This window comes from Labeo rohita, chromosome 22 (genome assembly GCF_022985175.1).
Source record: "Labeo rohita strain BAU-BD-2019 chromosome 22, IGBB_LRoh.1.0, whole genome shotgun sequence".
In the NCBI taxonomy this organism is placed as follows: Eukaryota; Metazoa; Chordata; class Actinopteri; order Cypriniformes; family Cyprinidae; genus Labeo; species Labeo rohita.
In genome coordinates, this window is record NC_066890.1 from 11,310,674 (window position 1) to 11,333,459 (window position 22,786).

At 36.5% G+C, this 22,786-nt stretch overlaps 1 protein-coding gene across 1 annotated transcript; it reads right to left on the reverse strand.

Moving 5' to 3' along the window:
* Positions 1-7,513: 7,513 nt before the first annotated feature.
* Positions 7,514-11,354, reverse strand: b3gnt7 (UDP-GlcNAc:betaGal beta-1,3-N-acetylglucosaminyltransferase 7). Its single transcript, XM_051095255.1, has 2 exons — positions 11,151-11,354; positions 7,514-9,319 (listed from the first exon to the last, which is right to left on the reverse strand). Coding segments are annotated over exons 1-2 (1,224 nt in total). The 5' UTR covers positions 11,153-11,354; the 3' UTR covers positions 7,514-8,097.
* Positions 11,355-22,786: the final 11,432 nt, after the last annotated feature.

A 22,786-nucleotide genomic window follows, 5' to 3' on the forward strand; every position in this document is an offset into this window, starting at 1 on the left:
GAAGAAAAAAATGTCAACTCTTCAGCAATAAAAAAAAAAAAAAAGAAAACAAATGTTAGATTATCTTGAGTAATATCTCACTATTCTGAGAAAAAAACTCAGAATTGAAAGTTTTTATTTCACTATTTAGATTTTTTTCTCAGATTTGTGACTTTATATCTCGCAGTTCTGACTTTATAACATGCAATTGCGAGTTTATATCTCAATTCTGAGAAAAAAGTCAGAATTGCGAGAAAACATCAGAATTGTACGTTTTTATCTTGTAATTCTGACCTGTAACTTGAAATGATGAGTTTATATCATGCAATTTTAACTTTTTGCAGCTTTGCGTTATATTCTGAGTTGAATTTCACTGTTTTTATTCATTTTGAGGAATACTGAATCTGTTTTTTTGTGAGTGAGATGAATTAATGCATGTTCACATTTACTCTAAAACTAGCATCTTCCAAATTCTCTCAACATGGGGATAGGAGAGCTTTTAATCAATAAATGCCTTACTTTACTAGTTACTTGGAAAAAGTAATAATATTACGTTACTCACGTTACCCCCAACACTGTTGATTTCACTAAACAAGTAACTAAATTTAAACTGGCTGAAAATGTTACTAAAATAACACTGTACAATTTGCAAATTTCCTTACAATGTTTTTATAAAGCTTGTAAAATAGGTAATGTTTAGTTAATAGCTAACAATAGCTGACAGACATTTTAACATTGAGTGTGAATGACACAAACGCTAACTTTACGTTTAAAAGAGCACTTATGTTGTGCAATATTGTGTTAAATGATCTAAAAATTGTATTTTAAAACAAATGTATCGTCCTGACAGCTGCCGGTAGAATGTAATATTAATATTAATACTAATATTAGCATTCATACTAGTTCGTTTTTGCTTTGAGTAACGAGATTAAGTTTTAAATGGCAGAAAGTAACTGCGGTGTTGTGAATGACAAACGTATCCTTTACGAAAATTAACCATGGTTTTACTACAAAAGTTAAATAGTTAAACCATTCCACAAATTAATCATGGTCTTGCTACACTAACCGTAGTTTACCCATGGTATTTGTAGTAAAACTATGGTTATACAAATGGCATGTTTACTAATTTTTACTATAATAAAACCATAGTTAACTTTCGTAAGGGATGTTGTGCAATATTCTGCTGAATTATCTAAAAGTGTATTCAAAAACAAACCGTTTATCCTGACAGAGCTCCCGGCAGATTTGAGAGCTAACACAAGAGGGCGCTAAAGCTTCTGTTGAGCAAAGAGAATGTGTTATGTTAGCATAACATAACCTACATTAGCACGTTTTTTTGCTTTGAGTAACAAAATGAATGATACTCATAAAGTAACTGCAGTGTCTTCATTGCAAAACTGCCAAAAAAGTAATAACGAAGTATTTTAGGAAGATATATAATGGTCTTCTTACCCATAATCACCTGCTGTAATGTCAGTAGATGACCAGATGAAGGCAGACTCCTCAAGAAAGACTTCAAACGCCGCATTTGTGCTGGAAAGCGGACGTCGTCGTGAGTCAGACAACACGTGTATAACACATGAAGTGGGTTTGTTACGACCTCAGTATGTTGTATGAAAGGTAAATGAACTGATTTCCCCACAACTTAACAGTTTGTTCACCTAAACAAGCCGTTTTGATGTTGGTTTATCAAACGTGACACCTCCAAACAAATATGCTCGAGCTAGTTTTCTAAGTACAAACTAATTTTTGGACAAGTGTTTCTCTTGGAAAGTGTGCACTTGCCATATTATCTTTAAAATAAATACCTACGTTGTATTTTCTATGTAGTAAAATAGCGTTTAAACACTCTGAAGTGACTGAGTAAGTTTTGGCGCTACTGGAAAATGCACGTTAGCGAAGTGTGTAATAGTGTTACATTTGAATTTCTGTTCAGTTCTTATTAATATTTAGAACCACAGTTATTAGATAAGAACACGCAAACTGCAAAGTATGTTTAATAAATCTTCGGCTGACATAAGTTACCCTGTGACGATGAAACTCCATACTTTTGCCCCTTTAGGCATGTAAGTCGTGGTTGACTGTTAAAAAGAGGATTTTTAACATTCTGAACAGGTCAGAAATCTGCAGTGAGCATTTTCCCAGAGGCATTCTGTTGGCATCGTTGTGAAACAGGTTTGTAGAGGTTTGGTGTGAAGAGTTTACCGCATTTGTAGCCCAGCACTCTTCATTTACTCTCAATAAACAGTCGGTGATCACAGCTGGGTATCAAAGCCTTTGAACTGCTGTTTTGTTCAGCAGAATCCAGATCCAATCCAGATCTTTCTTGCTGAGTGTTTTAGCTTGAAAAGCCTGCATGGTTCACATAGTCATTACAATCAATGATTTAAAAAATCGGATAAATAAAAAAAAAAACTGCATACAGTAAGATGCTTTTAAAGAAAGTAATACTTTTAATCAAAAGTGTCAGTAAAGACCCTGAAAAAAAAAGTAAATAAAGGTAACTGTCACTTTTTATCTCACAATTCTCAGAACTGCATGATATAAAGTAACAATTGCGTGTTCTAAAGTCAGAATTGCGATTAAAAACTAAATTCTGAGAAATAAATTCACAATTCTGGAATATAAAGTCAGAATTGTGAGTTAATTTCCCGCAGTTTTTACTTTTTTTCTCCGATTTCGCAATTCTGACGTTAAAACTCGCAATTGCGAGTTTATATGTCACTGTTCTGAGAAAAAACTCAGAATTGAAAGTTTTTATCTCGCTATTTAGATTTTTTCCTCAGATTTGTGACTTTATATCTTGGAGTTCTGACTTTATAACATGCAACTGCGAGTTTATATCTCAGTTCTGAGAAAAAAGTCAGAATTGTGAGAAAACGTCAGAATTGTAAGTTTTTATCTTGTAATTCTGACCTGTAACTTGAAATGACGAGTTTATATTATGCAATTTTAACTTCTTGTCTCAGATTTAGGAGTTTATATCTCACAATTCTGACTTTATATATCGCAATTGTGAGTTTTTAAGTCATAATTAAGATCAAAGCTTTTCACCCTCAAAATTTTACTTTTTAAGTCACAATTGCAAGTTTATATCACAGTTCTGAGAAAAAAGTCAGAATTTAAAGTTTTTATCTTACAATCCTGACTTTTATGACTCACAATTACCAGTTTATATCACGCAAAAAAGTCAGCATTGCAAGTTTATATCACGCAATTTTGACTTTTTTTTTCTCCGATTTGAGTTTATCTATCACAATTCTGACTTTATAACTCACAATTGAGTCTATATCATGCAACTCTGAGAATTTTGACTTTTTTTCCAAATCAGAGTTGTGAGTTTATATCACGCAAATCTGACTTTATAAACACACAGTTTTGAGTTTTTAAGTCAGAATTGAGATCTAAACTTTTCCCTCTCAAAATTGGACTTTATAACTCGCGAATGTGAGAAAAAAGTCAGAATTGTGAATTTATATCACGCAATTCTGACTTTTTTTCATCATTTGTGAGTTTATGTCTCGCAATTCTCACTTTAAAACACAGAAATGTGAGTTTTTAAGTCAGAAATGAGATCTAAACTTGTTTCCCCCTCAAAATTTGACTTTATAACTCACAATTGTGAGTTTGTATCATGGAAATCTGAGAAAAAGTCAGAATTACGAGTTTATATCACTCAATTTTAATAAAAATAAAATAATCTGAATTATGAGATAAAAAGTTGCATTTTTTATTCAGCAGTGGAAATGGGCTTCCATAAAGACATTAAATGTTACAATGTTTCTGTTTCAAACAAATTCTGTTCTCTGGAACTTTGTATTCATTAAAGAGTCACGGAAAATGAATTGTGCCACGGTTTCTACAAAAATATTAAGTAGCACAACATTGAAAAAAAATGTTTCTTGAGCAGAAAATCGCCATATTAACATGATTTCTGAAGGATCATGGGACACTGAAGACTGGAGTAATGATGCTGAAAATACATCTTTGAGCACAGGAAGAAATTACATTTTACAATATATTCACATAGAAAATGGTTATTTTAAATGGTAGAAAAATATATAGTTTTATAATATATTTTTGTGTATGCAGTTATGCTTAGCTTGCATAAATCGCAATTAGCTCACAAGTGACTTTAACATCAGTCATGGTGATAGGTAAGTGTAATTTAAAAATATGAATTAATTATAAAATGAATGTCAAATGTTTGCTTTGTGTGTTATATAAGGCTTACATTTTTTCCATTCAGACTTGTCAAAATGTCAAGTCTGCATATTCCGGCGCAAACGGCCAAAAGTATGCGAACGCCTGAAGCCTGCAGCAATATATTCTTGAATCATTTCAGAACCATCAGTATTAATAGGGAAATGCTCTTTCTTAAAGGAGAAGTCCACTTCCAAAACAACAATTTACAAATAATTTACTGACCCCCTTGTCATCCAAGATGTTCATGTCTTTCTGTCTTCAGTCGTGATGAAATTATGGTTTTTGAGGAAAACATTTCAGCATTTTTCTTCATAAAATGGACTTCATTGGTGCCCCGATTTTGAACTTCCAAAATGTAGTTTAAATACAGCTTCAAAGGCTCTAAATGATCCCAGCTGAGGAAGAAGGGTCTTATCTAGCGAAACGATGAATACTTTTTAAGCACAAAAGCTTGTGTAGCACAGTTTGAACAATTTGTTCATTTTGAACGAATCTTTAATGCGACTCGGGAAGAACGAGACTTAAAGGTCTGAGTCGGTAAAATGATCCAAACTTTCCATCACTACTATGAATCACATCTAAGTTCATCGTCTGTGCACTCCGGCTAAAAAAGGTAGAGTATGGCGGAAAAACTTCATCTTATTTTCTCCTACAACTTCAGAATCATCCAACATCGTTGTACCTTTTTGTACTTTCTTAGTCTTTGCGCGTTTGCTTTGTAAACACTGGGTCTGTAGATCCGTCTATGTTACGCATGACCTTACGACGTGATTCAGTAGTACGTGAACACGCATCCGAGAGCCTGTGCTACACAAACTTTTGTGCTTAAAAAGTATACACATTTTTATTTTCAGAAAAAAATGACTTGATTGTTTCACTAGATAAGACCCTTCTTCCTCGGCTGGGATCGTTTAGAGCCCTTTGGAGCTGCATCTAAACTGCATTTTGGACGTTCAAAATCAGGGGCACCAATGAAGTCCATTATATGGAGAAAAATCCTGAAATGTTTTCCTCAAAAACCATAATTTCTTTACGATTGAAGACAAAAAGACATGAACATCTTGGATGACGAGGGGGTGAGATTATTTGTGAATTGTTGTTCTGGAAGTGGACTTCTCCTTTAACAGCATCTAAGATTGTGGAAAATGTTCAGGTCTGTTTTTGCAAGCTAATGGTGTTTTTTTTCTTTCCAAACCTGACACTGTACATCAAGAATGTCATTGTCATTTGAATATTCATTTTCTCTGGAATGAAAAGGCATGGACAAACCTGATAGTTAGTGTAGTGTGGCCGATTGGCTGATTGTATTTCTTAAGATCTAGGTTAACTATTAAACCTGCCGTGCTTCACTCATTATGCTTATGAATGCACAGTCATGCGACGTGGCTCGGAGCTGTCGTGCATAACTTGATCTCAGTTTACAGAATTGCCATTCATAGTGGTTGTATACAAGTCTACTGTTGTCGAATAATGGATTGCTGAACTCCGGTGTTAAATGTCAAGATGTCTATCTTTCTGATAGCAGTTTTTAGAATAACAGTTTATGTATGTGTTTTTGTTCCTGTTTGGTTTTCCCGTCTTGCAAAGTCAAAGTTTGACTTTGAACAAAGAAAACAAAGAACAATGAACATGAAATCACACACTATTTGTAGCAGGTGTATCAACCTAACCAGTTTCGAATGCAAACAGGCATACAGTCAGCTTTATCAGTAATCTCATTGTCCGAGACAATGTAGTATTTGATTCGCATCTACATTAACACTGTATTTTTATACATTATTTGAATGTATACCAAAAATGCAAATAAATAACAAAGGAGACTACTGTGGGATTTGTTTCAAAGGAAAGTCAGAAGGTGGATGTGTTTTGAATACATGTTAAATATTTGACGCATTATAAATCGATGTATAACGTTATATATTAACACAGTTAAAATACATTTGAATCTATATATTTTATGTGAAATTATATACACTTTTACGCTATATTATCATCTTCTAATATATTTCAGTCAGTCAATGGGGTCCAAAACAGCAAGGACAAGGTGGAAGTGTTTTGTATACATATTAAATATTTTGTACTTACATTTGATGCCTTATAAATCTATATTACCTGATATACTAATACATTTGAGTCATTAAAATATATACATTATGAGAAATTCACAAAATCAAACCTACAGTGTACAAAATATTGTATGTTTTATTTGAAATTATATACCGTTTTATGCTATATTATCACGTTTCTAGTATGTTTAAATTTACATATAAATATATACTTTGAAATCAAACCTGAAACAAAATATTGTATTTTTATTAGTGCAGTCAAACGATTAATCACGATTAATCGCATCAAAAATAAGTTTTTGTTTACATAATATATGTGTACTGTGTATATTTATTACGTATATATAAACAGACACACATGCATGTATATATTTAAGAAAAATGTTATGTTTGTGTATTAAATATATTTATGTATAAATTCAGTTATATAAGTATAAATATATACACGTAAATACATGTAAATATTTTCTAAATATATACTGTATGTGTGTGTATTTATATATACATAATAAATATACACAGTACACATATATTATGTACACAAAATGTTTATTTTGGATGCGATTAATCATTTGACAGCACTAATTTTTATATCTAAAATATTGTATAACTTGTGTTATATATTATTATATTTAAAATTTAACAAAATCCCAAACCCTGAGACAACTTACTGTACATTTTGTATATAAAAGTATATACTCTTTTGTATGTTTCTTTATTTCTAAAGTTTTTAGTTATGCACATTGGTTAAACTTTAACAAGTTTTGTGTATTTTATAGTAAATATTGTAAAGACCTATATGTTTTCTATTATATTTGATATATACTTATATATTCAACGTATATATTTTAAGTTGTTGTAATATATGCATTGTGAAAAATGTACAAAACCACAAAACTTAAAGTACCTAAGATGCTCAATTTTGTTCTTATACTTGAATTCTTCTTAATGAAACTACAAATGCCAGTTTTTAAAGATACAAAGGAACAATCAAACACTTTTGTCTTTTTGAAGAAATGTTTATTTACAACTACTAATCCATTTTTCACCTTGTTCATTCCAGTCATTTTTTACACAATCAGACGGTGTAATGTTTTGCGTAGCCTTTAAGTACAATTAAATATCCTACACCAGACTCCACCTCCTCTGATCCGAGGAGGTATTTCATAAATTAATTCAACATTTACATGTACCAGACAGTGTGCGGTTTCACAGTTTTAAAGTAAACCCTCTACCAAAGACATCTCAAGTCTATGGGAAAATAAAAAATTACACGCTCTAGGAGATTGAACCTCTTAAAGAGCTACTGTAATTCAAATATATTTACGGTAATTTCAGAAATGTACATCATTGCAGCAGAAATAACATGGTTTTGTTTAATGAATGCACTGTGAAAACCTGTTAAGGTAACTTTTGTCCACAGAGGGGCAGACTTAAACAAAAATGGTGAGGTAGAGGCTTATTTCCTTCTGTATGGGACAATCGGATTTTGTCTTGTGACACAGTGATAGTTTAAACACCTTGTCTTTGCAAACATTTGGTCTATACAGTTGAAGTCAGTCGCGTCCAAAACAAGTCCACTTTGACTTTCAATGCATGGTCCAAAAGACATTTTTGGGGTGATATTTTTACTTATGTATATTAATGTTCCCAAGAACTCTGAAAATAACCTTTTGCACATTTTTCACATTGCATACCATGTCATTTGGTACATAAATTAAGTTCAAATATTGTCCAGGAATCTCCTCAAAAAAGGAGAACTTATTGTCTTCGAGTAACCTCAAAGTTCATCCTTCATTCTGTTTCCTTCGTTTACGAATGAATTTCAAATTTTAAAAGTCTCGGACTATAAGAAGTCCATTTTCTGCGCACAGATCAAGTCACTGTTGACCAGTCTCCACATTTCTAGCAAATCCGGCGGGAGCAATTTATGTACCACTATCATGCTCTTAAAGAAACACGGCTCCCTGTTCAGTCGACTGGTTTTGTTCTTCACTAGCCCAAACGTCTTGAAAGCGTTGTGCTTTATTGGCGTCACCTGAAGCACCTCCAGACACATTCCAAGAAACACGTCGTCGATGGGATAAAGCTCCAGAGTTTCGCAAGCTCCGTAGAGTTTCCGAGCCAAAGGTCCGTCCATGAGGAAACCGCCTCCGCCGGCGTACGGCGGGTAGAGGGTCTTGTTATACAAGGCTTGTGGGATGTAATACTTGTTCTGCTTTTTGCGAATGGGCTTGGCTTTGAAGAGCACGTCACCGACAAAGAGGTCCTTCAAGTCTTTGCTGACCTCCAGATACTCCAAGATGTTGGGAACGCTGACGAACACGTCATCGTCGCCTTTGAAGATGTACCGGGTGTTTCCGCAGTACGTGGAGAACCATTTGAGGAAGTGGATCTCCTTGAGGGTCAGGTTGAAGAAGCTATCCATGAAGTCCCATTGCAGGATATCTCCGTAGATGTAGTCCTCATACTCCAGGAGCTTCTGATGGTTCGCCCGTTCTTCCTCGTTGGAAGACGTTCCGAGAAGGAAAAGCGTCTTGATTCTTTTCCCGTCGATCACTTGCTCCTTCCCCCAAGTTTGCCGTATGACCTCCCTTCGATCGTACTGCGTTATCACCGACTTGATGACCATCAGCAGGTCTATATCTCCGGCGCACTTCTCCGGGTGATTCATGAGGATGGGGAAGTACCGGCAGTGCCTGTAGAGCAGGAATTGCTTGAAGTTGGCTTCCAGACCCGTGAACCACTCCGAGGAAGAGAAGTTGAGGTTGACGCTGCAGTTGGAGCTGGTGACGTCCCAGCTCGTGGGGCCTTGCTTTTGGGTTGTTTTTGCACCTTCTGTGGTGGACACCACTCTTTGAACGGTCTTCCAGAAGCTGCCACTAATCAGGTCTTTTTTGTAGTCTTCCGCCATGAGCTCCATCGGCGCCTGTCTCTCGATTCTGTCGCCCTGGAAGTCTTGCATGGAGGTGATGTTTCCTCTGTGGACCACGGTGAGCGTGACCACAGCTAGGAAGAACATCAAGCTGATGCGCTTGTAAACACGCCATCGTTCTCTGGTGGTCATCCTAGGCAAAAACGAGAGGAGCATGAAATGCGATCTAGATGTTACTAGATGTTTATTAGTATGCATTTTGCTAGCATACTGGTTGTTTTTACTACTTATAAAGCACTACTTATTTGCATGACCATATTTGTAAACCTTGACCAAAGAACTAGTTATAAGTAGCACGGGTATATTTGTAGCAATAGCCAACAATTATCGATTTCTCTTTTATGCCAAAAATCATTAGGATATTAAGTAAAGATGATGTTCCATGTAAATTTCCTACTGTAAATATATCAAAATTTAACTTTTGATTAATAATACGCATTGCTAAGAACTTAATTTGGACAACTTTTGATTTTTTGCCCCCTCAGATTTCAGATTTTCCAATAGTTGTGTCTCAGCCAAATGTTGTCCTATATTCACAAACCATACATCAACAGAAAGCTTATTTATTCTCAATTTCAAAACGTTTTAGGTTGATGACAACTTTTTTTTAGCATTGTTGCTTTGGGCTCGTTTCCATTGAGAATTGATAACCAATTTCTATCTGGATAATTTAGATCAGTCATGGACCCTGTGTCTCACCTGGTTGGCCATTGACGGCAAAATTGCCCAACAACATTGCTCAAAAAGTTGCATCATCAGCTTTAAAACTCCCAGCCTTAATCCTACTTAACTACCAATTTAACTATTAATAAGCAACAAATTAGGAGATTACTGAGGCAAATGTCTTAGCTAATATCCAGAATTGTCCCTAAACTAAAGTGTGACTGTAACCTTTGAAACAAATTGTAACGAAATCCATTCAAATGCGTATTTTCCTGAAGAAGTTTTGTATCTCAAATTCAGAAGAAAAAGCTTTGCATAATCGCGTGGGCTGCAATATAGTAGGCCTTTGTATCATTTATTTTACATGAAACAAATGTCTTTTAAAATGTTTTTTAAAAACATTTTAATTAAAAATCTAAATCTAATTATTACAATTCTGACCACATAATGGTCATAGTGAATTTATTTATTTATTAATTTGTTATATATTCACTAGCGAAATATTTATAATCACTACAAAAGTAACATCACATTACATAATACTTGAATTCAAATGTGATTATTTGATTGTACAAATGATCAAAACATAAGTTTGAGTATTTGAATCATATTAAAAATATAATATGAAGAGTTCAATTGCAAAACCAGCCAAATCCATCTGACCTCTTTCTTTAAAAAATGCATTTTTATCAGATGTATAGGTTTCTATGTAAGTACTGGTACTTCTGATTGAGCTGAGGCTGGGATTTTAGCGAGTTTGAAGAAAAAGTATTTGTTGGACATATACTATATGTGTCGAGAGCATTCACTCACTATCATTATCTCATTTTTGACCGAGATGGCTTTTAGCTGGTTTTGCATCTGAACTCTTCATATATAAACAAATAGTTTTATTGTAAAATTATGTGTATTTATTGCCTGTAGTCGAAGATGTGACATTAAATGTTTATATACAAAGGAGTTATTTGAATATTGCTTTTATTTTAAGGACTATGTAAATTTAACATCGTGACAGCCTTATGAAGTGCACTTATTTGTCATAATATTTTACAGTACTGAATGACGACGATTTAAATATTGCAAACCGCAGATGCTGTTGTTAACCCATAGCCTGTTCCAGTTAAAGATTTTTATCATATTAATATTTTTATTAAAACTTTTGTAAATGTTGTGAACAGCCACCAAGTTTATGTAAGTCATTTAAAGATTAGTAAAATCGTTAGAATACATAGATTTCTGAAAGAAAACTTGCTCTAAAAATAGAATATAACGAAACAAAGACGCACAGAGCGTTTACTCACATTTTGAGAGCGTGTCTTGCGTTTTATTTCAAATAAGTTTGGTGAAACCGGTCTGCCGCTCTTCAGATGAATGAAAGGGACTCTTCAAACAATCCTATACATATCAGCACCGGAAAACTGAAGAGAAACGCGACAAATGACGATTAAAACCCCGAAGCGCGGAGAATCTCCTGAAAATGCGAAAGCAAGACATCACTGAAAGGTCCGTCAGTTTCTTTTAAAGCGTGCGTGACTCATATGCAAATAAGCGGGCAGATGGCCCCGCCCACAACACGCATATTCTCACACACCCAAAGCGAGCAGAACCCTTACGTGGTTTACAAGACATTACATTTAACAATTTGTACAATAATAAGAGCAATTATCTATCTATCTATCTATTCATCTATCTGGTATATATACACAATATAGATAGATGGATAGATGTGTACATCTGTGTGTGTGTGTGTTTCATGTGTAATTTAGTAAGCTAATATAATATTACTCAGTCAACTCTAAAAGTGGGCGTTACACCTGATGCATTTGTTAATTCCACTTAATCCAAACCTGTGGAAATCTGACCTCTGTGGTCTGATGTAAAACTATGAATGCTTCTCTAATATCCATTGTGCTTAGGTCAGGATTTATTAAGTGACGTATATCAATCAATTATTAAAAGGTTGTATGTCAAACACTCCTCCTGCAGTGGATTGTCTGTGTGTGTAAGCATGCTTTATGTGTGTGCGACTGCAAATGTTTGAATCAATAGAAAGAATTAGGATAGACTTCCTATGATGCAAAAACCTGCGTCATTTGGTGGCACATTAGAAACACTTTTCGGTTTTAGATTTACCTTATATAGAACTAGTAAAACCAGGATTAAAATGATCAAAATAAAATGTAATTATTATTATTTTTTTTTTTAAATATAATTTACATTTTTACTAAAACATATTGATAAATTAATATTTAATATAATACATTTTTTTTTTTTTTGTAATCAAATGTGACCCTGGACCACCAAACCAATCATAAGGGTCTTGTTTTTGGAAATTGAGATTTATACACCACTGAATAAATAAGCTTTCCAATGATGTATGGTTTGTTAGGATAGGACTGATATTTGGCCGAGATACAACCATTTAAAAATCTGGAGTCTGAGGGTGCAAAATAATCAAAATATTAAGAAAAATCACCTTTAAAGTTGTCCAAATGAAGTTCTTAACAATGCATATTACTAATCAAAAATTACGTTTTGATATATTAACAGCAGAGAATTACATAATAACCTTTTGGCGTAAAAGAAAATTTGATCATTTTGACCCATACAATGCATTTTTGGCTATTGCTACAAATATACCCACGCTACTTAAGACTGGTTTTGTGGTCCAGGGTCACATATAGCAATGCATTTTACACCAAAAAACAAACAAAAAAAAAGGCTTTATTATAAAGGCTAAGGTGCATCTAATGGCTTTGTTTACACAAGAAAGATTTACCTCCCTAGTCCGTAAAGTGTGTTTAGCTGTGTTTAGCTTACTTATTCACCCGTCACGGACATTAAGTCAAAGGACAATATGAGGAAACCAGCTGCACATGACATAATGAGTCACTGTCCAGGTGGTCGTGGACTTGCCTGGCATGGTAGCGGAAAGAAAGGAGGACCAGAAACAAGTGTCATGAAAACAAACACGACCAATGCACAGAATGCAGCAATAATCAGTTTTTTAGTCATTTTTACTTTTCAGAAGTCATTGTGTTTTCACTGAAGTGTAGCTTTTGAAGTACAGAGGCAAGTGAGATCATGTCTCCGTGAAGGGCCTTCAATGTCAATGGGCTCGCGGACACTCCATCAGCCATGTTTATCTGGAGACGGCGGTGTGCTTTACTGATAACAGACACAGCCACGTAGAGCCAGCACTTCCCCTTTCCTCCCGTCCCAACACAGATGCACTTTATGGAAGTGGTTTGTGTGATTCATGAGTGTTTTTTGAGAGCTTTTATGTCCCTCAACTGATTTTAATGCTGTCTTTCTATTATGTAATGTTTGATTTATTTTTGCTATATATCAAATGCATACATTTGTATACAGACCAATGAAAATATGTGTCTATACATATAAATTTGCCAACAAATTGGCAATTGGAAGTGTATTGGAGCCATTGGATGATTGGTTTACAAGGTGCATGTGATTCAAGTGAACTGTCTTTCTACAGTCACACAGATGCAGAGTTGACCAACTTGTAGGAGAGAATCTGTGGACAAATTGCATACACAGTCCAATTTTGGAAGCCAATCTGGGTCATCTAGGTGCCTTTGGTCTGTGTTCTACACAGGAAGAAGATAACATATTTGGTTTTTGCCCTAATACAACATGGATGCTTTCCTCTGGTCCTTCCTGAGCGGTCTCTGGCTGACGTAAGCATACAAACACACACACATTTCAGAGATATAGATGTCCTACAATCATGTTAGGAATGGACATTAGGCCTAAATTGTCTTCTGCAAAATCTAAGACAAAGCTCAAAAAGCTTGCTTGTGGAGCTAAGAGGAATTCTTCAAGAAAAGTTTCATTGAACACCAAATAGTATCAAATAAAAGGAATACGTTATCCCAGTGGACCCAAACTTGGTCCTTGATGGCCGGTGTCCTGCAGGGTTTAGTTCCAAACCCAACTGGACACATCTGAACCAGCTAATCAAGCTCTTACTAGGCATACTAGAAACTTCTCGGCAGGTGTGTTAAGGCAAGTTGGAGCTAAACTCTGCAGGACACCAGCCCTTCAGGACCGAGTTTGGGCACCCGTGTTTTAAAATAACTTCATGTAGCAGTGTTTTTATGATATAAAGAGTTGATGGGCATCCATGTAAAGTACTCCAAAACAGTCACTTCAGAACTTCAGTTTCAGTTCATGTGCTGCCTCATGATGCAGGTACACTTAATTTTCTGTTCCGCTCAGTTTACTGCACAGTCAAGTGCGCAAGCCATTCAAAGTACCCTTGATTGACCATGAGTGCAGACCATTGCATTTGTTGCATGTGCTTTATCTAGCTGAACACTCAAAACACCTGTGCATGCACTCGTGTTATAAAAAATATGGGCTGTGGTGTGCTTTGGAAATTAGTCAGCGTGGAACACAAACATAGGAAGCAAACATTTGTATGTTTTTCATGTTCCACTACATCTAGCGCACAGTTGAGTGTGCAAGCCATTCAAAGTACAGTCCACCAAGTGAAGAATGATGCATTCAGGGTGTACACCTCTATGTAGTTGACTTTTGTTTTTGAACACTCAAGTCAAGTGCAAGGACATCAGCAGACTGTGCTGATGACAAAATTTGTGCCGCACGTACTGTCCAAGAGTTCACTCAAAAATGAAAATTTGGTCATTAATTACTAACTTTCATGTTGTTCCGAAACTGTAAGACCTTTGTTTATCTTCGGAACACAAATTAGGATATTTTTTGATGAATTCCGGGAGCTTTCCAACCCTACATATACAGCAATGGAACTGACACGTTCAGGGTAGGGCTGGGAGTCGATTCCAAAAAGAATCGATTCCGAGGTGTTGGGAATCGAGAGTCGATTCCATCAAGGGGAATCGACTCCCCATTCATAGCCACTTTCAGTTCAACAAAGCTTATCTTTGGGCGCCTCTCAAACGAAAGGCTGCATCATACAAATGCTGCATACCTTGGCTGAACATTGATTCATGAAAATAAACTAAATGAAAAGAGTCGTGAGCTCGTTTGAGTTTGAGGATGCAGCCTTGCTCGCTAATAGTGATTAGAAGTCTGATTTGTTTCCACAAAAAGGTTCTTTCGGATAGATCGTTTTAATGAACCAGTTCAAAAACGATTCAAAAGTTATTTTACGGTGAAACTGCCTTATATTGTCCACAGTATTGAGCGCTGCACGACAGAATAGGTCATGACGTGATCAAGGGTCTTGATCCTATTTACATCTTAAATAAAAATGCTATTTTTTTGTGATAATTCTGAAAGAAAACGCCGAAAGCACAGATCAGTGGCAGAGAGTGCATCTGATTGACAGCCCGTATATCAGTGTTGTTGTTCTGGTCATTTTGTTTCAGTGTACGGTTTGTTAATTCTGCGTTGAAGTACACATCATTCAGCTTAACTGAGTTTTGTTCCATTGATGCAATAAACGTCCACTGCTGCACTGTGGGCTGTGACTAATTTCCTATGCAGTGCAGACAAAATTACAATTTAAATACAGAAATGTATCATAATTTTTTAAAAATAAAGCTTTATATTATGATATGGCTACTTTCTGAGACCTTTAAATCCTATAGTCATGGCGAATTAGGTTTCTCCACTCTAAAAAAAACAAGAATCAAAAAAGAATTGAAAACAACGAGGAATCGATTCTTGGAATCGAATCTCATTGACTCCAGAAGCAGGAATCGAAATTCCAAAATTTTCGGAATTGAACAGCCCTAGTTCAAGGTAACATTGTTACAACATTGTTAAAATAGTCCATGTGACGTCAGTGGTTCAACCGTAATTTCATGGAATTACGAGAATACTTTTTGTGTGCAAAAAAGGCAAAAGTAATTCAACAATCATTCAGCGTACATTCTTGAGTATCAAGTAGCTTCATAACATTACGATTGAACCACTGATGTCACACAGACTATTTTAACAATGTCCTTACAATGTTTCCGCGCCTTCAAAGTGGTAGTTGTGTTACTGTCTGTGCAGGGTCAGAAAGCTCTCGGATTTCATCTACAACATTTAATTTGTGTTTGAAAGATGAGCGAAGGTCTTACGACTTTGTTTGGCAACACTCAAATGGTGCTTGCATATCAAGGTAGGGCTGCATGCAAAAAGATACTACCCATCTGTTAGGGCTGCACAATAAATCGAAATAAAATGACAATCGAGATTAATCAAAAGCTCCATTTGAAGGCCAGAGGGCGCTCTCATGCAGAAAACTCAAAATACACCTGAAGACGACACCCAGGAAATCACAAACGCTGCAGCTGAATAAACAGAAGATTTAAGATTTAACTAAAAATAAATATAAACACCCAACTACGACAACTACACACAACTACAAGTTCTTATTATAATTTTCCTTATAATACAGTATATAATAATGCAATGTCTTTATCACTGCTTAGAATACAATGAATACTATGAATATGCTAGACTGACAATACAAAGTCAGTTTGGAGTAAAAACATGTTATTAAATGTGGTGCTTTCATGTGCTTTCAGATGTAGCAGCATTTCTACGCAAACAGCTGTCATTATCACGAACGTTTTTTTTCGATTTCATAATTGCGTGATTAAATCGTCTGCAATAATGAATGCTGTATAAGCGTAGCTTTTCAGTGAACTATGGCTCTATGTATTAAATGCTGCTCCATCTGAAAGCACCTGCTGGAGATTTACCACTGATTACACAAACAGGTTCACTAAAAAATGTGCTTGACAATCGCCTTCGATTAATCGTGCAGCCCTACCGCCTGTGCTGATGATAAAATTGCAAAATGTGGACTGTCTGCGAGCTGGGGTGAAACAAGAACATGGGAATTTGAGTGAAGATTGACCTATTCATATCCAGTTGAACTTTGTTTACAAACATTCAAATCACCTGTGCATGCGCTGTTCATGAGGATACAAAATTCAGGTTGTATGAGGACATTATGCATGGACATCAGCAGATGACAAAATTTGCATTAGACTAACTGAGGCTAAACAGAACCTGGACACGGGAAGTTTTTTTTTTTTATGTGTTCAGCTCCATCTAGTGCACAGTTGAATGTGTAAACCAGGGTGTCCAACCCTGCTCCTGGAGAGCTACCATCCTGCAGACTTCAGCTCCAACCCCAATCAAACACACCTGAACCAGCCAATCAAGGGTTACTCGACAGTTACAGGTAAGTGTGTTGGAGCAGGGTTGGAACTGGAGTCTACAGCAGTCATTTCAAAGATGTCCTGGAGGCACCCCTGCCCTGCACATTTTGTATGTGTACCTTATTAGACACACCCGAATTAGGTCTTGCAGTCTCTGATGAGCTAATGATTTGAATCAGGTGTGGTAGATGGGGGAGACGTGCAATATGTGTAGGGCAGAGGTGCCTCCAGGACAGGTTTGAAAACCACTGGTTTACAGGATGGTATATCCAGGAGCATAACTGGAAATCCTTGGCATAAACCAAGGGTTTCTCAAATCTTGCCTTGGAGATCCAGTGTGCTGCAGAGTTTAGCTCCGACCCTAATCAAACTCACCTACCATGCTCAGGTGTGTTTGATTAGGGTTAGAGCTAAGCTCTGCAGGAAAGTGGACCTTGTGGGCCAGATTTAGGGATCTTTGGTGTAAATCATTCAAAGTACACTTCACTGACTGTGACAGTGAACTGACGCATTCAATGGACTGCCTGTCCCAATGGCCACATTTGCGCTCTTTGCACTTGAGCACTTGTCTATTTACATGACGTTTTTCCTATAGCTGGCACAAGTGTTCAAGTGGATGTGAAGACCACAAGGCGGCTATGTGTAGAACTTTTAACTATCCAATGAGACACACTTACAACATAGGGCCAGATTTACCAACAGCTTGCGCAAGCGCAAAACAACTTTTGGCGTTAAAGTAGTACTGTCGGTATAGAATTAGCGCTGAAAAGGCATGGACAGTTATTTTTGTGCCTGACCTTATTTATTTCTGCATTTGTAGGAGTTTCCTTTTCAGACGTATTAAAATTAATTAGGCAATGTGATTTTCTAACAGGGTTCATACAGATACTGTAAAATGAAATTTCAGGACTTTGAAGGACTTTTCAAGCATTACTTTTTTTTTTGATTTTCATGGACTTCAAATCAAAGATCTCACTTATCGAACAATGTCTTCCATTTCAAATTCTAAAACAAAGAGAAATAGGTAAATAAAAATGGCAAAAATAAAGTGAAGCACATGCAAAGTATTACAAAGTATACTACACTTTTACTATAGTAAAACCACATTTGTATTTGTGTATACTTTTATTTTTATAACTTTACTGCATTAATAGTTTAATTTTTAAGAAAAATAAATCTGAAAAAAAAAAAAAAAAAAAAAAAAGATCTGTGAAATTGCTCCAAAATCATGATGTGTTGAGGAAAGTTACTTTTAAAAGTAATGCATTATTGTTTTGCATTACTCCCTAAAAAAAGTAACTAATTATGTTACTTAGTTACTTTTTATGGAAAGTAATTTGTTACGTTACTTTTGCGTTACTTTTTAAAACTGGGCAGGGCTTGCTTCTTCTAATATAAAACAATTCTAATGTAAAAGCCCTTTTACAGCAAAAGTGAAATGAATTCACCTCAGGCTGAAAGAAAAGTACTTTTTTTGCTGGAGATCACTCTTCAGCTATAAAAAAAAAATAAAAATGAAGCACTAACATTAATTTATCTGAAGTAATTTTTGCTTATTAGTATGGTTGAACTGCATCATCGAAGGTCAGCAGCAAAGACAGTGATTAATAAAATGGGATTAAATACATAAAGGATATTTGTTTTAGTTAACATATGTAATTATTGCAGGGTTGTGTCATATTCTGAGTTTGCTTTTCACTGTTTTTATTCATTTTGAGGAATACTGAATCAGTTTTTTGTGAGTCAGATGAATTAATGTATGTTCACATTTAGTCTAGAATACAGTAACATCATGTTTACTCCCAATTTCCCGACAGGAGACTTGTCAATCAATAAATGGGGAAAAAAGTAACTGGTGTTACTTATTTGAAAAAGTAACTTGCATATTTTCTTAGAAATTCAAAAGTAATGCGTTACTAGTTACTTGAAAAAAGTAATATTATTATACTTGCGTTACTTGTAATGCATTACCCCCCCAAAACTGGAAACAAATGATTCGCAAACCCGCACCGAAGTCCCAATTTGAATCAAATGATTTGCGATCCGTGCTCTGAAGTTCTGATCTAAAGCAAACGATTGGTCCTGAATTTGATTTAGATTTGATTATAAAATAGATTTATTAGCAAATTATTAGCAAAATGTGCTTCGAAGTCCTGACCTGAATCAATTGATCAGTGATTTGCAAGGTTTCAATCTAAATCAAATTATTTGTGATACGCGATCCGATTGAAGTGCTTCGAAATAGTAAATCATTTTGCGATACAATGATTTAACTGATTTTGAGTTTCAAAAAGCTCAGTTTTACCTATCACTACGTGCTTTGTTAAAAACGTTACAAGCGGTGTCAAAATTCGAAAATGAATGTTCCTTTTAATTTGTTTTGGTTTTTATTAATGAGTGAAGTCACGAGTTTGAATCAATCATGCGGTTCCAGCTTAAATTACTCAAGTGACTTGGTTCATCTGTTCCTTTTTTCAAATGGTTCGAGGTCTTGCTCAAGGGTCTCACCTCAGTCTCACTTCCACCTCAGGTGGAAGACAGCGCTGGACATTTACTCCCCCCACCTATAATCCCTGCTGGACCTGAGACTCAAACCTGTGACCTTTGGGTTACAAGTCCGACTCGCTAACCATTAGGCCATGACTGCCCCCCAGGACAGTGGAGATTGACAGGAAAATGTTGGGTGAAATAGGGGAGTGGGATCGACAAAGAACCCTGGGTCAAGATTTGAACCCAGGTTGGCCGAGGCATAGTTGTGCTATATGTTGTCAGTGTACTAACCACTAGGCTATAGGCACTAACTGCATTTTGGCATTTTTAAGACCTGGGACAGTTTTGTGCACTCACTTCCTGTTGTGTGCATACACTCTCAAGTGCCCAAGACCACAAGTGTGGGTATGTGGACAGTCGAAGTATAAAAAAGTTTTTTTAAATGAACCTGATATGAGGTGGCATTAATAGTTGTGTAAACTTTTACAAAAACACTCTGAATGTTGAACATGGATCTGCTTTGTTTTTTGAGCGTTTGTCTGCAGGGTTGTCACAGTGCCAAGGCCTGCAGGAAATCTGCGAATGCAAGGTACAACACAGCTGAGGATTCAGATGTTTGGTACGGCATCATGCCGAGCTCAAAACAGCTCAGCATGAGTCATAAAAACATGTCCCGAGAGCTCGTCCCCCATGGACATGTCTAACCTCACCAGGAATTCTGTTCCAAAGAGCACAGCGTTCCGTTCACAGGACAGTTTCCGCTAAAGAAGGACACCGTCATGCGTCAAATAACTTGACATCTCCTGATCTAGTAAAACTCTTCAACCTTGCTTTGGGATCTGCTAAGACAAGTCCAGCGTCGTCCATCGTTAACAATAAATAACTTGCTCTTTGATGGTTTCCTTTGGACTTCCTCGTTCCCGAGGGGCCGGCTGGACGACATAATCTGTAGGGCACACTCACATCTGCCAAGAGCTGGTTGCAAAGGAGGTGTTGTTTAAGGGGACAGAAACAGAGGGACTTGTGGTCCAAATATGGTCCACTTTCAGGCCAAAGGTGGGGAGGGGGCAGGAAAAATCCCCCTGAAGCACAGGATGCACATGGACAGACCATGACAGCCAGAATAAAGCAGGATATGGTGAGAGAACGAAAGGAAGAGAAGATTGTGGAACACAGCTGAAGTTAGATTAAATCATTCCTGTTTTGCAGGGCTGTTTTTGTGGCCCGTTGTTGTAGTGCACCAACCAGGAAGCTGGAGAAACAGTGCTGTCGTCAGAACTGTTGACTGGTAGATGGCAAAACACCTGCCAAATAAAACACATTAATCACTTTAGTTAAACTGGAAAAAAGGAAGTTAAACTACATACTGGGAAAAAACGTGAGTGGGGTTTGAGTTGGAACTCACTGGCGTGTTGGTTGACGTTGGTGGTTGCTAGTGCGCTTCACTGCAGTTGCTAGGTTTCAGTTTCAGGATGATCATTAATTGTGATGTGGCTGCTAGGGTGTTCTGAACGGATGCCATTCAGAGACATTCCGAGTTGGCTGATATAACATTCTGGGTGATTGCTATTGCATTGCTGGGTGGCTTTAAGCACATTACGTGGTTGCTAGCATGTTTTAGATGGTTGCTAAGACAATTTAAGGTGGTTGATAGGGTATCTAGGTTGTTTTTGAGCACATTTTCATCCTGTTGCTAGGTCGATGTGTTTTGTTGCTTTATGGATTTTAACATGCTGCTACACAGTTGCTAGAACCATTGCTAGGGTGTTCTGGATGGTTGCTAAGACATTCTGAGTTAGCTGATAAGGTTTTCTAAATTATTTTATGCATATTGTTATATATGTCTGGTTGCTAGGACAATTCAAGGTGGTTGATAGGCTGTTCTGAATGTTTTTATATGGTTGCTAGGGTGTTCATTGCTTGGTGGTTGTCAGTGTTTGCACAAAACAGTCCTGTTACTAGGGTGTTCTGGGTGATTGCTAATGCATTGCTGGGTGATTTTAAGCACATTATGTGGTGCTAGGGTGCTCTAAATGGTTGCTAAGACAATTTGAGGTGGTTGACAGGGTGTTCTGAATGCCTTTATATGGTTGCTAGGGGAGTTGCTAGGATGTTCTGGATAATTGTTCGGACATTGCTTGGTGGTCGTCAGTGTTTGCACAATTCAGTCTAGTTACTAGGGTGTTCTGGGTGATTGCTAATGTGTTACTGTGTGGGTTTAAGCACATTATGTGGTTGCTAGGGTGCTCTAGAGGACCATTGCTAGGGTGTTCTGAATGGTTGCTAGGACATTCCAAGTTGGTAGATAGTGTTTTGAATGATTTTAAGTGCACTGTTATGCAGTAATAGGATGTTCTGAATGTTTTTATATGGTTGCTAGGGTGTTGCTAGGGTGTTCTGAATAATTGCTAGGACATTGCTTGGTGGTTGTAAGTGTTTGCACAGTTCAGTTTAGTTACTAGGGTGTTCTGAATGATTGCTATGCATCGGTGGGTGGTTTTAAGCACATTATGTGGATGCTGGTTCTGAATGGGTTTCAACATGTTGCTATACTGTTGCTATGACCGTTGCTAGGGTGTTCTGGATGCTTGCTAACACGTTCCAAATTGGTTGATAGTGTTCTGAATGATTTTAAGCACATTGTTATCCAGGGTCTGGTTGCTTGGACAAATGAAGGTGGTTGCTAGGGTGTTCTGAATGTGTTTTTTTTTTTTTTTTTTATATGGTTGCTAGTGCCATTGGTAGGATGTTCTGGATAATTGTTAGGACATTGCTTGGTGGTTGTTAGTCTTTGCACAGTTCAATTTATTTACTAGGTTGTTCTGGGTGATTGCTAATGCATTGCTGGTTGGTTTTAAGCACATTATGTGGTTGCTAGGGTGCTCTAGATGGTTGCTAAGACAATTTGAGATGGTTGATGGGGTGTTCTGAATGAGTTTTAAGCACATTCTTATCCATGTTGATGTGTCTGGGTGCTTTAGACATTACAAGGTTGTTGATAGGGTGTTCTGAATGAGTTTTAACATGTTGCTATACGGTTGCTAGGACCGTTGCTAGGATGTTCTGGATGGTTGCTAAGCCATTCCAAGTTGGTTGATAGTGTTCTGAATGATTTTAAGCACATTGTTATCCAGTGTCTGGTTGCTAGGACTAATCAAGGTGGTTGATAGGATGTTCTGAATGTTTTTATATGGTTGCTAGGTTCGTTGCTAGGGTGTTATGGATAATTGTTAGAATTTTGCTTTGTGGTTTTCGGTGTTTGCAAAATTCAGTCTAGTTACTAA